The sequence below is a fragment of the Branchiostoma belcheri genome, unplaced genomic scaffold, assembly GCF_001625305.1.
Source record: "Branchiostoma belcheri isolate BF01 breed outbred unplaced genomic scaffold, Haploidv18h27 scaffold21, whole genome shotgun sequence".
In the NCBI taxonomy this organism is placed as follows: Eukaryota; Metazoa; Chordata; class Leptocardii; order Amphioxiformes; family Branchiostomatidae; genus Branchiostoma; species Branchiostoma belcheri.
The window spans coordinates 3557448-3574929 of record NW_017803602.1 but is presented as its reverse complement, the minus strand read 5'-3'; the positions used below and the strand labels follow the sequence as shown (position 1 = coordinate 3574929).

The 17482-nt window shown below is 41.3% G+C and overlaps 1 protein-coding gene across 1 annotated transcript in view; it reads right to left on the bottom strand.

Moving 5' to 3' along the window:
• Positions 1–17482, bottom strand: part of LOC109469819 (dynein heavy chain 8, axonemal-like) — a 64365-nt gene that overhangs the window by 35388 nt on the left and 11495 nt on the right. The window contains exons 20-45 of the mRNA XM_019768529.1: positions 17108–17295; positions 16558–16638; positions 16208–16324; positions 15464–15583; positions 14648–14798; positions 13867–14029; positions 13278–13362; positions 12149–12317; positions 11126–11322; positions 10689–10815; positions 9704–9849; positions 9186–9275; positions 8779–8883; positions 8285–8398; positions 7994–8056; positions 7212–7450; positions 6475–6629; positions 6260–6345; positions 5515–5714; positions 4842–4995; positions 4066–4229; positions 3230–3332; positions 2665–2769; positions 1900–2061; positions 1223–1447; positions 558–730 (exon numbers count right to left, since the gene is read on the bottom strand). Of these exons, the coding sequence (XP_019624088.1) occupies positions 558–730; positions 1223–1447; positions 1900–2061; positions 2665–2769; positions 3230–3332; positions 4066–4229; positions 4842–4995; positions 5515–5714; positions 6260–6345; positions 6475–6629; positions 7212–7450; positions 7994–8056; positions 8285–8398; positions 8779–8883; positions 9186–9275; positions 9704–9849; positions 10689–10815; positions 11126–11322; positions 12149–12317; positions 13278–13362; positions 13867–14029; positions 14648–14798; positions 15464–15583; positions 16208–16324; positions 16558–16638; positions 17108–17295 (3682 nt within the window). The remainder of the gene's footprint in view (positions 1–557; positions 731–1222; positions 1448–1899; positions 2062–2664; positions 2770–3229; positions 3333–4065; positions 4230–4841; positions 4996–5514; positions 5715–6259; positions 6346–6474; positions 6630–7211; positions 7451–7993; positions 8057–8284; positions 8399–8778; positions 8884–9185; positions 9276–9703; positions 9850–10688; positions 10816–11125; positions 11323–12148; positions 12318–13277; positions 13363–13866; positions 14030–14647; positions 14799–15463; positions 15584–16207; positions 16325–16557; positions 16639–17107; positions 17296–17482) is intronic.

Here is a 17482-nt window from a genome sequence, read left to right as displayed (position 1 = left end):
AATGCCAGTAAACAATATCAAAGAAGGGGAGCAATTTACACTCATGACATTTTATCTTTCTTTCTTGTGATAGAGAGCGGAATTGACTGTCAGTTCATTGTTATTACGCAATGTACCAATTGAATGTACAATGTAGTTACATTTTCAATGACCAATGCAGGTACTTACATTTTCTTGTCACTTGTTTTACAAAAAGGGGCTGACATCAAGCAGCAAAATTGCCACAAAGTAATATTCTATCCATTGAATGGGCATTGACTGACTGATTGATTGATTGAAAAAGTAGTCTTGTACAGCCAAGCCAGGATTGAGGTGTTCAAGAATTTAAAATTTTTTTTCCTGAACCTATTGTAGAGTGGAACTCACTGCCACCAAGTGAGTAGGGGTATCCTCACCAGATAGCTTTAAACAGCAAAGGTTTGGTGTAACAGGTCGTTCGGTGTAATAAAATTAGCTGCTAACGCACCATGTGCCTGCAAACCTGGCGCGTTACAAAGGACAGTTTTAACTGTCTACACAGATACAGTAAAGATACAGATGACAGGAAAAGAGCAGACCTGTCTGTGAGAGGAGTGATGACAAGCCTGTCTGTACACCCCAGGAACTCATTCTGGTAGCTGAAGTCCACATCTGTGATGGACACGATGCAATCATCGATGTCTTCCTTCCAGTAGAAGCGAGACTGCTTCAACCATTCAAAGTCATTCACGTTCTTGATGTGCATGCGCACCTGTGGAAGAAGAACATCATTTCTCTGTTATTACTGTCCTAAAACTAAACCTTGTTCAGATTCTAATTAGAAGCCTTTCGTCTCAGCACGTTGGCAGAATGTATTGTGCATGGCACTTCAAGTTGTTCTTGCGCATATATGTTTAACATCCCGTCTGTAGTTTCCAAATATTATGTCGGAAAAGATGTCATCTGCAACAGGCAAAATTCTGATGCAACATTGACCAAAAATCCAACGAACAACGTGAAAAATAAGGGTTTTGCACAGGCGCAGTACGTTCTGCCTACATGCTTTTTCTCTCCAACATGCATGGGCCACATGGTCAAATGGAGCCCAAAAATTCAGTCTGGTCCTGCAAATGAACTAAGAACAGCAGAATTTTGTTACTAAAATTTACACTACTGTACAACTATAACTGACTGGATAAGACTAATAAGAATTTGTATACCATGAAAGTCTTAGACTGAAAACTTATCACGGCATAAGACTTGCCAAGTCATCAAAGATGTCCCTCTGATGAACGTGGATGGTGACCAGAGTCTCAAACTTCACTCTCTCAAACTTGGTCAGGTCCAGAGTGGTCTGATCAATCAGCTTGTTCAGCAGGTCCAGGAACTTCTGGTTGGTGGTCTGCATGATCTTCTTGTCGGACCGTGCGGCTGCCAGGGCCTCCTCAGCATCCCTGGTCCAGATCATCTGGATACCCAGCAGCCCAACCTGTGTGGGTAAACATGAAACCACAGTTTTGGCATAAAACACCAGCTTTGCAGGCACACCACATGCCTCGCTATATTACACCGAACAACCTGTTACACCTAATCTTTGCACATTTAACTGCAGGAGTTGTTTAAAGCTTTCTAGTGATGATGCCCCTACTGTCTTGGTGTCAGCAAGTTCCACTCTACAATAGTTCTTGGAAAATTACAGAGAATGGTGAAGTCACATTACTGGTTTCAATATTCTACAGAAGGGGCATTAAATGTGAAATCTCTGAACGGGGCTCTTTTGCCATTTAATTTGTTGGTCCAAGTAGCATCTTCAATACTGACTTATAGTTAGTTGCTGCAGCATGGTATTACTTTGACACAACACACTATTTACTCTCATACTAAGAAAATTTTCACTGTAGAATGTAGCTAAGACTATAAATTGGATGCCTGGACACTGACCTGTGCTGGGTAGTTAGCCAGGAATGCCAGAATCTGGAAGGATGGATCGTTGATGTTAGCGGCTGCCTCCCGGATGACTCCCTTCAGCGATGACTGCTGCTCCCTCAGCAGGTCTCCTAACCAGATCTCCACGTTACCTTTGGCCATCACAGGGGTATCAAGCTGGGGAGGTAACAATATTATATTATTACACTTTAACCTTCAGCGTGCTGAAGTAGCCATTAGGCAACACTTTTGTACTGGCAATGGGGTTAGGCAACAGGGAGAAGGTTAAAGTGAACAGGATGGGAGCTCTTGTGTTGTCAGAGCTTGATCACATTACACGATTACCAATTACTGATATGATAAAGCTTCTACATATTTGACATGCTCATAAAACAGTTTATTTCACAGTAGTTTCCACAACATTTTGATAACCTCTGACATAAATGGACTACTGACAGTAATTGCTACGTTTGTAATCATGACAATACTGTACATGCAAAGGAAGATTCATGTAAAATTATTACATGTATGAGCATTGTTGATGCAAGATTAGACTGTCACAACTGAGTTGATACTGGCCAATTGATTGGTTAGAGAAGAGGAAAATTCAAGCAGAAAAATATCAAATACTACACTCTGAGAGATAATGGTGTTCATGCCAAACCATGTTAAAAACCATAAATCATAAAAGCCTGAAGTACATATTACAGTCCTTCAGACTACTGTTCTGCATGGTAGTAACACATAAAGTGCTGTGTGTTAACTTCTATCCATACTTACATTGACACTCTCTCCCTCCCTGGACACAAAGGCCATCATCCGGTCGTAGTCTTTCTCATGGAACGTCACTTCATTCACGTTCTCAAACACACCCAGAAGGTGGGACTGGAAAAAAGCGAATGGATCTCCATTTAAACATGATTTGATTAATCAACCATGTACAATAAATAATCATGTAGAATAGAATTTGCCAATATCAAGATGTTAAACCACTACATGCAATAAAAATATGTGCGGGTGGGGCAAGAATTTTGGTTCCTAATTCTTCCCTTCCTGTATCACATATTACAGTTTATGACTTGGCATATAGTAAGATTCAGTAGATATGGTTTTCACACAAGAAGCTTCCAGATCACTAGCTGTCACCTTATCAAAAGTGCTCCATGCCAAATATCATGATACTTTCATAGTTCATCTGCGTTGGTAGTTGTGTAAACTTTAAGTTAAAACTTTTGATCTAACACAAGGTCTAAAGCTCTAAGGTGAGAAAATTTACCTTGGATGAAAGGTTTTAACTTTAAACATCCAAATATCAGGATCTTATCTCCTTACGCTTCTATCTCACCTGGATAGTGTGAGAGTCGCTGGCCTGCCCAAGAATCTCCAGTAAGGCAGGGTCTGAGATGAAGAAGAACCTCGGGAACACCAGACGTTTCTTCTCCAGGTACCTGTGACAAAAACAAAGCAGAAAGTCCAGAAGCTACTACAACAAGTTGACACTACTTTTCCTAGACGATCAATCAAAAAATCAGTATATGATTTGGATTTGTGTGTGATTCAGTTGTACAGATGGCAAAATCTGAAGGTTCTGGGTTCGATCCCCTGGCAGGTCCCACTGTTGTGTCCTTGGGAAAGGTACTTTACACCTATTTTCTCACTCGACTCAGGTGAAACTGAGTACCTAGCTTTTGTTATTAGGGACGTCCTCTTGGATGGGACGTAAAGCCAGAGGTCCTGTGTTTGAGGACAGCCACACCTCAAGCACATTTAAGATCCTACCACACTTATTGAAAAGAGCAGGGGTCCTTCCCAGAGTGAGTGGTTCAAACCTTACAGTCTTACTGTTTTAAGCTTGTACTTAGTGTACGAAACTCGGGTGTGTTATGCCTAAAGGTAGTTTACTGGTTCATGTGAAACCTTGGTGCAACAAACAAACGTTTCCATTATTGCTGTACTGACCCGGTCTTTTTAGTCTTCATAATCTGTAGGCAGCATCCCAAAATCATCGTAATTTGTAATTAGTACATTAGTCGTAACGCATAATTGTTAGTAATCAGTTTTAAGAATTTAATGTAATTCTTAATCAGCTGCAAAAATTTTGCATAATTCGTAATCACTACCCCGCCCTCCTTTTAAAACTGTTGAGTTTCCGGTTGTGTGAAATATTATTGCTGCACTGACCCGGTGAGAGATTTCTGGCAGAGCTCCAGCTGTTCCAGCAGATGTGGCAGCAGCTGTCCCAGCGTCTCGTCTCCCACGCAGCACTGAACCACGTTGGGCGTCTCGTGAGCGCGCGTCATGATCTTCACCCACGACTTGTCGATGTTCTGGAACCGCTTGGCTTCCTGCGTGGGGAGTTGAAAAAAAAACTAAAGTCAAACAGAACCCCAGGTTCTATGGATGACATTCCGCATTTGCCTACAAACTACTGGAAAGAGTTAAAAGATGAGATCGGGGAAGCTTTGGTAATACTGTTCATTTATTACAATGAGTTGGGAATATTTCCTTGGCATTAATTAAACCTACCACCTTGGCAGAACGTACTGCGCCTGCACAAAACCCTGATTTTCACGGTTTTCGTTGCGTGTTTAGTCAACATTGCATCAGAATTTTGCCTCTTGCAAAGAATATCTTTTCCGACATAACATTTAGAAACTAAAGTTGTGATGTTAACCTTCTACTATGACCTTATATGAGGCGTTCTGCAAAATGTATAACACTTTACCGGTTTATTGTAGGTGCAGAACGTTCTGCCGACGTGCTGTTTAACCTGTGTACTATGTAAAAAGAAGGGAGGGCACACTGTTCTTCTTGTCACAGATATGGATCAAGACATTCAATTTTCCATTTCATTCAGAGCATAGCACCTGTCCTTCTTCCTTCTTTTCACCATGAGTGCAAGAACAGCTACCTCAATACTCAAACAGACGGAGATTCCTGTTGCTACTATCCCCCACCTGAGGCAGCTGTTTGGCGATGTCTCCTCCTACAAACACAGCCTCCAGGTACACCCAGAGGTTCTGCACCACCAGCCAGTTCTCTATGATGTCTGAACTGTTGGACAACTTCTGCACCCACGACTGGATGTCCTTCTTAAATGGGGCATTGTATCTAGAGAACAGAGAGATGGGATTGTTACCTTATGTAGTCTTAGTACTTACTATAATATTGTAGTGTTTTTAAATGTCAGGATACCAGGTTTAGTTAGAAAGAGTATTTTCCCTGGATAAATGAAATAAAATGAAAAATGATACGAAAACTTCAACTTAAGTACCACATATAGATACTTTACACTTTAGCAATTTTAAAGATACCTAGATAGATAGTCAAAGTCTACTACTGGATAAAATATGGAGATTACTTCCAGACATTTTGAGTGACATCCATCACTCTTCTTCAGTGTCCCTAGAATGAACTGGCAGAATGATAACGATAATTATACATGAATAACGATATCTCGCACAACACTTGATGTTGAGTCAGTGTCCTTCTGCCTCTGGAACTTCATACTACATTTATATTGTGGTAGAAGTTGAAGTTCTCTGATAAGATTTTCTCTCTCCTTAGCTGCTTAGAGTAGGGATCTAACAAGTGAGACGTAACAGACATTGATGTAGGGTCCACACTGACCTATTACTGAGAAGTGAACCCAGGATCATGAGAGAATCCTCCATGAGAGCCACGATTTCTGACGTCTCTCCCCCCTTCAGAAGAAGCTCCCCACGAGTTTTGAAGGCGGCAAACTGGAACTCCTGCAGGCTCCAGTCAGCCACCACCTGGGCCAGTTTGGCCTCGATGTCCTTCTCTTTCACTGCAGAGATGCAGATGTCCTGAGGAAAAGAACTTTTTTTTATTAAGATTCACCACATTTGTGGAAGGATTGACAGAACAGGTGACTATCACTTCTTCAAGAAACCTGAGACTAGATCACTTACACTGGGCAGAACCCCTCCTCTTTTCAATATCAGAGTGTGGTGGGATCTTAAACGTGCTCAAGGTGTGGCTCTCCTGAACACAGGACCTCCGGCTTTACGTCCTATCCAAGAGGACGTCCCTAGCCAAAGCTAGGTACTCATTTACAACAGAGTGAAATGAGGAAAGTCATGTAAAGTGCCTTTCCCTAGAGCACAAGAGCAGTGACATGGCAGGATTCGAGCCTGGGACAAAAATGCTACTGTTACGCCACAAGACCCCTTTATTTAGGCAAACCCTTTCAGTAAGCAAATAAATAAAAGTCATGTTTTTATGTCAAAAATCAACAAAAAAATTATCAAAACAGTTTGATACTGTAACATTAATTTTTCATTGTGTTTTGGCATTGAAAATTTTTATTGGAGCTAAAAATTTTATAACAATGTCAGACTGAGAGCTTTACCTCAATGTCTTCCTTGAAGGCGAGCAGGTCAGCCTCCATGATGTTTCGTAGGCAGAAGGACTCTGACTCCACATCAAACGTTGTGCCTGGAAAGGAAGAGACCACAAGATGAGACCATCTGAACTATTGAAGAATTCTTCCAGTGCTGAACTGCTGCTAATTAACTACTTGATAATTTCATAGTCAAGAGTTTGAGAGACAAGTGAGACACTTGCCTGTAGTGGTTGCGATACGGTCCCAGTGGCGCTGCTTCATGGCCTTGTTGGCCATCATCTCCAGCAGTGGGCAGCTCTCATTGAAGTCATCAATTTTCTTCTTTAGATCCAAGAATGCCTGCCACTCCTTCAGAGCCTTGGGCAGCTTTCGACACCTGGGCCATGGGAGCAACATTTACTGATGTTTCATTTGGATTTGATGTACATGTAGGTAATGTAGGTTTTCACACTTGTGACACATCACTAACAAGTTCACAACCACAATGTGGGCAAAGTCGATTTGGAAACCTGTTTAGTACAATTTTCCATGGTTCAATTTCGACTCTATAGTGTATGGCAGCAAGTGTGATTTGGTGAATGGTTGGCAAGAGATACTACACGATAAAAATAAAGTCCCAGTACAAAAACTTTATGAGAAATTTTTGGAGCGTAAAGTAACTGTCGTTCTCAAAAATCTTGAAGAAGTCGTACTTAACTGCTGATAATCCAAAGACAAAGTGGGGTTATGTGGTGCAATGGCAGAGCATTCGGCTCAGAAGCAAGAGGTCTCGGGTTCAAATCCTGCCAAGTCACCAACGTTGTGCCTTTGGGAGAGGCACTTAACACGACTTTCCTCACTTTGCTCAGGTGGAAATGAGCATGCCAGAATGATCATTATCATGATCGTGGGCATTAAAGGAAAACTAAAACTAAAACAAGTACTCCTTTTTTCATTGAAAATATCAGAGTTTCTTTACCTGTTTTGGAAGTCCAGTAGTTCGTTGTTAATCTTCTCAATGTCCACCTCTGTCCAGAGGATGTCGTAGTAGCCGTTGATGCCGTTCAGCACGGCGTTGTAGAGTCCGTACAGCTTCTGCAGCAGGTTCAGCTCCTTACGGATCTTCTGGAGCACGGGGTACTCTGTCACCGTCAGGCCGAACAGCTGCTCACCCGCTGAGTAAGTGTTGAACTTCCGCCAAAGTTCATCGAACCGACTCTGTAAGGACGCACAACACACACGGTGGTGTTCACAAGGCTGGGTGCATATGCACTTTAATGCAGGTAAAATTGGAGCTGTGCAGGTATTTCTGATGTATACCTGCACCTAACCTGCACTGGTCCATGTACTGGGTATATGCAGGTTAGTGCAGGTAACTGGAGCTGTGTAGGTATTTCTCATGTCTACCTGCACCTTACCTGTACTGGTTCATGTAAATGTACTTCATTTATATATTTGTTTGGGTGTATGTGGATTTTGAGTTGCTGCATTGACCATTACCACCTATGAAGTATTAAAAACTGGCAATGATTTCTGAACAGTTTATATATGAACCATACTTCTCAAAGTCTAAATGGTGCGGGTAAATTTGTCTGTTGCAGGTTATTTTCAGTATAAAAAGACACAGAAAAAGTATTTCAAGCCCTGGTTGCACAAAAAGAGGACTGACAGAGGCTTCTTTCATTGGACATGATGGAAACACAAATTAAACCTATCTTTGTGGGAAGAAATTGGATCAAACTGAAACTTCAGCTTACTTACCACAAATACTGAAAGACGATCACTGGCTTCAATTGGAGCAATGCCTTCGACCATTGGACCTTCCTGTGGAGATTAGAAAAAGTACTGATCAATTCAGAGCAAACATTTTGTCTTAGTTTTGTATGCAAAATATACAATTGGTAGAGGAACCGCTATGAAATATCTTGATAAAGCAGGGTTAAATTCTTTTTAATGCAATATACCATACATGTAAACAGTTACAATCAAGGCTCTCAAATGACAACTTGTTGTTAAGATACAACAGGCCCGTGTTATTAAGAGTGAACTTACAGTGTCGTAGTCTCCTGCGTAATGCTCCATGTCATGATGGAAGACACCAACAGACTCCAGGAGATCTGACTTGAACTTAGGTTGAACCTTCACAAGCTCAGTCTGCACATCGGCCTACATGTGAGAGAGAGAAAATACAATGTACAAAATGTATGGAATGTTCAAGTTAGTCCAACTTCTGAATAAAAAAAAAAAGGAAAAGGCTAGCAGCGCCTAGTGTTTCTTTTCTTAGATTTTAAGGCCAAACCAATTTGATTTGTTAGTTCTCGGATTTATTCAGAAATAAATAAGAAGCGAAAGGGCAAACAAAAATATATAAAAAACAGACCTAGGCATTCCTCTTATAGCCCCAAAAGCTATGATACAAGTAGGTGTCATGAGGTCAACATATCAGGCTCCATTTTTTGCAAATGAAAAAAGCAAAGCAGGCAAATCTGAGAACAAATTAATAAAATTGGTGTGGCCTAAGTAAAATTTGTTGCAAGACTTCTTACAGAGTTGGACAGCAGTTTCTGGAAGGAGTAGCGTAGGGTGTCCACTCTGTCTGCCTCCTCCTTGGCCACACTGACATCATACTTCTGTAGCATGGCATAGGCTTCCTGCAAGGGGGGAGAAAGACAGCATTTAAGTGTTTCTTGATAGATACTGACTGCCTTAATTCTTAACTGTATACTGTATTACACAATGAGTACAATGTTTCTATGATAAGAATGTCAGCCAACATTTTGTGGCAAAACAAGTCAGTGTTAACAAACTCCGCTACATGTGCTACGATAGTACAGTAGGATCACTTATGCTTGGATCATAACAAGTACGAGGGTATGCATTATTCCTAGACATCAGGAGAGCAGGTTGTGTGGTTGCAAGAAGAGGAAGTATTGGTATAAGCTGTAGCACCCACCTCAATAGGACCAAGTGACATGTCAATCCTGATCATGTTCTGTCTGACATCCTCCAGGGCTTCCATTGCAAACCTCACATCATCCAGGTCCTAAGCAAGAAACACATCCATGTGAGACGGTAAACCATGTACAATCAGGTAAAACACAGCACAAAAACAGAAATTATCATCATCATGTCACGGTAGTCATAAGTCATAATCATAAGAAACTTTATGAGCATCTGAATTATAGCTAATTTACAATTACAAAGGATCTTTAAACTTTAAAAGAATCATTCAATTACATTTTACAATTTAAAATATACAATTTTAAAATCACAGAAATCAAATTACAGATGTACACAAAAGGTACAGGTTGAATCAGTACAGAAATTGGTGGAAAGTGGTGTAGCTTGGTAAAAGAAAGATCATTTCAGTCTCTCTGTTTGACATTTTGGTAGTGTGGGATAGCTCTCCAGCCAGTTCAGTGCCATTCTACAGAAAGGATAATATTAGGATAATTTTTAAGTGGTGTGTACCTTGATAGGATGGGCAAGCTTCCTGCTGAACTCGGTCACATAGTTGAAGATTTCCTCCATCTTCTGCTTGTAGTCTTCGTTCAGCTTCTTGCCATAGATCATCTTCCAGGCTTTGGTCTCTACCAGCATGGCTGTCTTCAAGGGGTCTGAGGAAGGGAAATTCAGGGTTACAATATGTGGAAAACATAGGAAACCGTACTTTGAGCTAACTTGAACGAACGCTCAGTTTGCTAATTGTAAATGTAGGCTCCCTATCTTTTAAGAAATCAAAAATCCAACAACAGTAGGATCAAATTTCACCTCTACATACAACATTGAAAAGCAGTACTCTGTTCATCCTTGAGCATATTATGCATGTAACATTCCTGGTAGCTCCTTCATTAGATGCATCATAGTTGAATACACATAATGCTTGATGAAACCAACCACATCAGATTCAGCACTAAGGAAAGGTACAGCATACAACATTGAAAAGCAGTACTCTATTAATATAACATATAACATTCCTGATAGCTCCTTCTTTAGATGCATTATAGATTAATACACGTGATACTTGATAAAACCAACCACATCAGATTCAGCCCCAAGGAGAAGTACAGAGTTTAGCTGTCCTGCTTTAATTTTTCCATTACATGTACCTTCATCAAGAAGACTGCACTTTCACTGTGTACATTGTGCAGGCATCTTACCTGTAAAATTGAAAGTGATCTCGATCCAGTTTTAGTTCACTTCAGAGCTAATCTCCCACTAGTCGTGACAGAGAATACAGACGTACAATAGTTACAGATTCATTTTACCAGGGAAATTTCCATACCTCTTTTCCACAAGCAAAATGAACAGTGTACCACAACTTAACGTCCCGTCCTAAGGACTGCGACCCTTTCCAGTAGCCTACATGTCGGGTGAGTGACAACAGCCGAGATTTAAACTCCCAACCTCTTAGTCAAAAGGCAGGGTGGCTAACCATTGTTCCAGGACTACACACCTGTGATGAGCTGGATTGCTCCAACCTTGATGGATGGCACAATGTCCTGGATTTCCAGCTCCAGGTCCTCAAACCTCAGCATCTCTGCTCGGAACTCCGACAGGATCGGGTTTTCCGCCATAAATGCCTAAAAGATAGGTATCAAAAAGTATCATCAAGCTTTCTAGCGTTGCAAGTGCAGTAGTCACAGAAATACAAGAGGGTCTGCATACCCTTTTCTGTGAGGTGTTTTAGTTCACCATAATTCACAATTAATCACCCTTTAACTTAATGTTAAACGTCAGGAAATTTTTCATGAAGCGCGATTGGTCAACCCTCATAAATTTCGCTTTATGCATTGCCAGGATCCCCCCATAAAGACCCTCATACAAGTCAAAAAATACAAATAAAATCATGGCAATGCCCAGATCTCCTCAAGGTCCCTATAGTATACTTGCCTGGCTGATCTCTTCCTTGTCATCCTCCCAGAGGAATTTGTAGGTGCTGAACCTGTCCAGGGTTTCCGTGACTTCCTCCCGGTAGGAGTTTGTGGCCGAGGCCAGCATCATGACCAGCTTCTGCATGTCCTTGTGCTCGGCGATGGACTTGTAGTAGTTCTTGATGGTGTGGGGTGGAATCCTCTCCAAAACCATGACTAGAAAATGAAGTATAATTTTTTTTATAATTTATTTATTAAAATTCATCACAACAGTGAAAGGGACGGGGGAACAGGTGTAACACCTTTACCAGCCCTCGTCCCGATACAGCATACAAATACAATAGACTCAAGTATAAAATAATGAGTGAACAATATGAGAATTACATATACATATACATAATGAAAAAGCTTAATATAGACAGACTACCGAACCCTCAAATCCAGACAAGACGCGCACTTGCACGCAGTGGACCATGTACAGAGGTTGTCAGGTTCAAAGTGATGTTTAAATCTCTCAACAGCAGATTTCACAAGACAACGCTTAAAAGACAATAAGTCAGACTGATTTGACGTCGAAGCCCCTTTGTTGCGAACTGCGACGTCAAGCTTATTCCATTCAGTTACCAGACGTGGTATGTATGACATGGCAAATGTAGATGTTTTACATTGGCTTGGCATTAATTATTAGTTGTATTCCTTTGAGGATATATATATTATGCATCATTTACAGTTGTTCCAGAAAGCAGACACACACACACACACACACGCACACACAAAAACACACAGTGTCACATACACACACACACACACACACACACACACACACACACACACACACACACACACACAGTTCCTAGTAAGAACAGCAGAATTCTGAACAAGACATCCAGTTTTTCCATGGATCCCTTGGATGTGCATGTGAAATTATGAGAAATATTGAAGCAAAAAGCTGTGCTAAGTTTAATTACAACGTTTTTACTCTGTTGTTAACAAAGGTGAAGCCCCTGGTTGGGACTTGAATGCAGGAAAAAACCCAACTGACCTGAGCTTTCCACTTTCTTGTTGTTCTTGCCATGGGCGACATGAGTGACCTTAGCCGTCTCCTGTTTGCGTGTCTGTCCCCACTGTGCCACGCCCCTGGACACCTCCAACACCAGCTGGGTCACCTCCTTCAGGGCTTCCTGCATGTCATCCAGACTGGGCAACATCACCTGCAGGGGCAAAACAACAAGTACTACACCATGCACATATGTTGCTCAATAACCCAGGGGACCCAGATCGAGAAGACATGGGTTTGATTCCTGGTATTCCTGGCTAGTCATTGTGTCTTTGGGAAAGACACTTTACATTGTGTCTTTGGGAAAGACACTTTACATTGTGTCTTTGGGAAAGACACTTTACACAACTTTTCTCAATCAAAAATCCAACAATGGTTGGATCAAATTTCACCTCATATGCAACATTGAACAACCACATCAGATTCAGCACCAAGGACAGGTACAGAGTTTAGCTTCATCATTACCTCCATCAAGAAGATTGCATTTTCACTGTGTACATCAGACAGACACCTTACCTTTAAAAAGCTAAGTGATCTCGATCCCAGTTTTAGTTCACTGAAGAGCTATTCTCCCTCTGGTCATGACAGAGAAGACAGACGCCATGTACTTACAGGTTCATTGTACCAAGTGTGAAATGGACACCTGACTTTGGTTGGGAAGGTAAAAGGCAGTGAAAGGAGAGGGATGGGCTCCACCTTCTGATACCAAGCCCAACACAGTGGATCAATAACTCACTGCCCCTATGGCCTGACAAAGGCTAAGGGACTACATGTACCTTAACCACATGTTCAATCATTCGCCAAGCAAATGGCTGTTCCGTTTCATTAGAACATTATAAACGGCAATCACGCAATAAAGAAAATGAGCAGTATGTGCTCACATTGACATTTACTTCATTGGGGACATTTGCTTGATTGGAGATTTCCACACAGACAATTTTTCTCTAACATCCCCTAATTTGAACACAAAACAAGATCAACATCCGGCCAAGAATGAAAAATAGAAGCCCTTGAACAAATACCTCAGGCACACTACACAGGTCTTGATATTAATCTACATGTACATACTTCACTTTCAAAGCTGACACCAAAAACACTGCAAATATTACCCTACCACATTTGGGATGGCAAGCTCAATGTTGGCAGTGAAGAAAGCCTTGCTGTCTGCTGTCTTCTTCTTGGATTTCTTCCTGACTGGGCTGCAAACAGAATTGATATCAAGACATGTACATTAACACTAGAATTGAACACGCAGAAAGTTTTCTAATTATTACTTACTTCATTCACATCACTACCATATACATGTATTAGGTTCCTGATAGCTTCCTTTACCATTGATGATGTAGATTTGGGAAAATAACAAGTTAACATACACTTTATTTTGGTTTGGTTTTCCTTTAATGCCCACAATCATGAGAATGATCATTCTGGCATACTCATTTTCACCTGAGCAAAGTGAGGACAGTCGTGCCTTTCCCAAGCACACAAGGACAGTGACTTGGCAGGATTTGAACCCAAGACTTCTTGGTTCTGAGCCGAATGCTCTGCCGCTATGCCACACGACACACCCACCCCCCTCCTCACACACACACCCTGCAGTGCTGAGATATTTCCTTCTCTATCATTAAAATTCATCATTCTATAATCTATAAAATGTGCTAATAAAGTTTGAATATTTTCTCCACATATTCTTCTTGACTGACTTTGAGAAGACCCTCTTCTTGACGAGGTCCAGTGACAGCCGTGTTGCCCGTAGCAGGGCCTCCAGGTTGCGATGGTTGAAGTGACTGACCAGCTCCTTAATCTCCTCCTCAAACACATCTGCTGGCAGCTCGTCCGACTCAGACAAGTCGTCTGTCATGGTAGCTGCAAGGAAAATCACAGGCTTTTGTGATCAATAACTTACTGCCTGCTTCAAGGGTTATGTAAGCTACTACATTATTTGTGTTGTGCTGTATGTGATTGCAGTTGCAGGGCTCAAAATACTGGATGCGTGTCACCTTAATGCACCCAAATTTAGAGCTGTCTGCCCAATTTTTTTCAGTAGGTGCACTGGTGCACCCAAATATTTTCTTAGGTTAACGTATGTAAAGATGTTAAATGTAGTATACAGCATATTCTCAACATCTAAATGTCAGAAAAATAATAAAATCACCATAACTGTAGTACGTTTCTTTAGAAATGAAACATAATTAGTTTTTTCTGACATTCTACTTAGAACTATCTTATTTCACTAGTATGTGGTGCACCCAAAGTATTTTTTGTGCATCCAATAGGTTGCTTCATTGCACCTATTCCCAAAAATGAATTTTGAGCCCTGCAGTTGGAAGTAAACGTAAGATGTTTGTGCTTAATATGTAATACTTTGTGTCCTGTGCAAACTATGATGGAATACAGATTTCTTTTCCAGAGTTCTTAGCTTCCTACTGACTCATCCTGTTGCAAAATGGAAGGGTTAGGCCAAGGAGTTAATGAATATCTCACAAGTCTCGGCTGTGGCTGAATCAGTAATGTCGTCCTCGCATACGGGGAGTAGGTCAGCGTTGGCACGGAATACCTCACACAGGTCATTCACAGCGTCCTCCACACGCGAGCTGCGCAGGTCCAGATAGTCACTCGACTCACGACAGTACTCCTGCCAACAAAACAGTTACAGGAACGTAGTGAGTACACTCAAAATGTTGTGTTCTGTTAAAATATTACACCTTTGAACCATACATGGAATTATGATTCTGCAGACTAAGTGAGATGAACAACAGTACGACACAATGGGACTGTGATGATGACACAATAGGCCTCCTCAAATTTCATATTTCAAATATAGTCAAACCTGCCCAGTGGAGAACGTTGGCAGACTTACTGTGCCTGCTCAAAACCCTGATTTTTTATAGTAACTGTTTCCGTTGAATGTTTGGTCAATGTTGCATCAGAATTTTACCTGTTGCAGACAATATCTTTTCCGATACTATATTTGGAAACTGCAGACGGGATGTCATCTTTATATAAGAGAATATGACCTTATATGAGACGTTCTGCCGAAGTGCTATGCACAATACATTACGGATTTTGCGCAGGTGCAGTACATTCTTCTGACTTGCTGCACAGTGGCCAGTTCTTCAAGCCGGTCATCTGACCATAACAGTTGCTATTTCCAGAGCCCAATTTTTCTTCTATATGCACAAGCATCAAGCAACCTGCCCAAGAAGGCCACCTGTCAAAGAAATCCATGGTCCCATGCAAGGCCTTGTTGAATAGGTTTGAGTGTAAAGTAGTTTTAGAGCCTTCAACTCATCTGCTTACCCTGTTTTTGGTGATGAACTCCTCGACAGTCCAGGGAGTGTCCTCAGGCAGGGTACACAGTAACAGCTCACTCATCTCTTTGAGAACGGCATCAATACGAGTTTCACGGATGTCGTTCACCTTTGGAATGGGGGTAGGAATCAAGCTTATTAAGTCATCCGAGATATTATGAAGTATTATTGGTATATAGCCTTCTCTCTTCAAGTGGACTAAATGAGTGAATGAAAGAAAACAATATTATAGCTCCCCTTGATTGTCTCTCAATAAGCTACTGAAGCAAATGGTTTAAAATCATCTTTATTATATAAAAGATAAAAGATTGCTTGGATAAAGCTTAAGTCAGCCCTGTATCTCTTCATCAACAAAGCATTTCACAAATTAATATGGAAGTTCATCTGTGTTGGTAGTAATTATAGTACAATGCTGAACTTTATTGCAACACAAGAAGAGATGGTGGACGATATAAGCTGCCTGGCACGTTTGACCAATATGCTGACATCACGTATCGGTCAAGTCTTGTATGATGTGTCCGCAAATCTTGTGGGTTAACATTCGGAAGTGATTGGTTATTTCATATCCTGATGAAGGCAACAGTGGTTGTTGTAATTTTTATCCCAATTTGTTAGAATAAAGTTTAGCATTGTAAATGTAATCAAACATTTTATACTCCAGACATTTCAAAATGTAACATAGAAGTTTGGACAAAACATGGCTAGAGCAAAGAAAAATCACAAGACTACTGACTTGTTTGATGAGGAGGGACAGGTCCCGGAGTGCTGCAGAGATGCTGTCAAAATAGCCCTGCAGGTTGAGCGAGGACCAGGTCAGTTGGATCAGGCCTGGGGCGATGGCACGGTCAACCTGCAGAAAAAGCACATTGTTTATGTTAACTTGGCAGCAGAAAAGGCATTGTACAGTAAAATTGTCCACTACCCGGTAGGACAAAACAGCTTACCCCACAGCATTGGATTGAACAACTGTCAGTGGCAGTTAACGTGTAAGATGCTAGGAGCTCAAATCTGTACGTGTAAGATGCTAGGAGCTCAAATCTGCGACAAGTCATGTAGAATAAAAAACTGCCCACAGATACAAACCTTTCGAGTGGTGGTTGAAAGCAGTGGTAGGAAGATGTTGGGGATTTTGGCACGGATTGCTGCATTCTCATCCAGTAGGCTCTGCAAAATGGTAAATGTGGTAAATTTATAAAAGACACATAATGTGACTTGGTTTTTAGAGGCATTCTGATAGGACAAACAACCAACCTGCAAGTACAAGTACAAGTACAATGCATCAAGAGATACTGGAAGGTCTATCACTAGGATTCTTCAATTGAGAAGGGAGCGAATCATAACCTCTTGCCGGGCATCACACTTCTATGTGATCACATACTACGCTTCAGGTCATTTTAACTTGCAAAGGGTAAGAAATCTGACCAAAACCTTCTTGGTAACCAGTTTGGGGAACCGTTAAAGACACATCCAATGAAACTTCAGGTCTGCAAAATGAAAAATATACTGGATGAGAAAATCAACCTTATATGAGACGTTCTGCTGAAGCTCTATGCATAATACATTACAGGTTTTTAGGCAGGTGCAGTACGTTCTGCTGGCATGCTTAAGACACTACTAGAACTATCTAACTGACCTGCAGGTTGCAGTGGTTGGCCTTGAGTTCCCTCTGCTGTAGGACCACAGACCTAGCAGACTCCGGCACCTCCAGTCCCAGCTTCTGCATGCACATGGCCTCTCGGATCAGCTGGTACAACAGGGGGTCAAAGTTCACCAGCAGTTCTCCTGTCTTAGGGTGTCTGACCAACACAGTGGCCAGCAGGCCTGAAAACAAGGCAAGGGTGGGGTGAAATGACACTTTGGCTTCTGGGATGTTTATGTAGAAAAGAAAACAAAAGGCAACATTTGAAAAAACAAATGCACAAGGTTTACCTTCACCTGGTCTAACCCAACAAACTACATTTTGTACTGTAAGGTTATTCTTACTCATAGTCAAATACATTCATATATA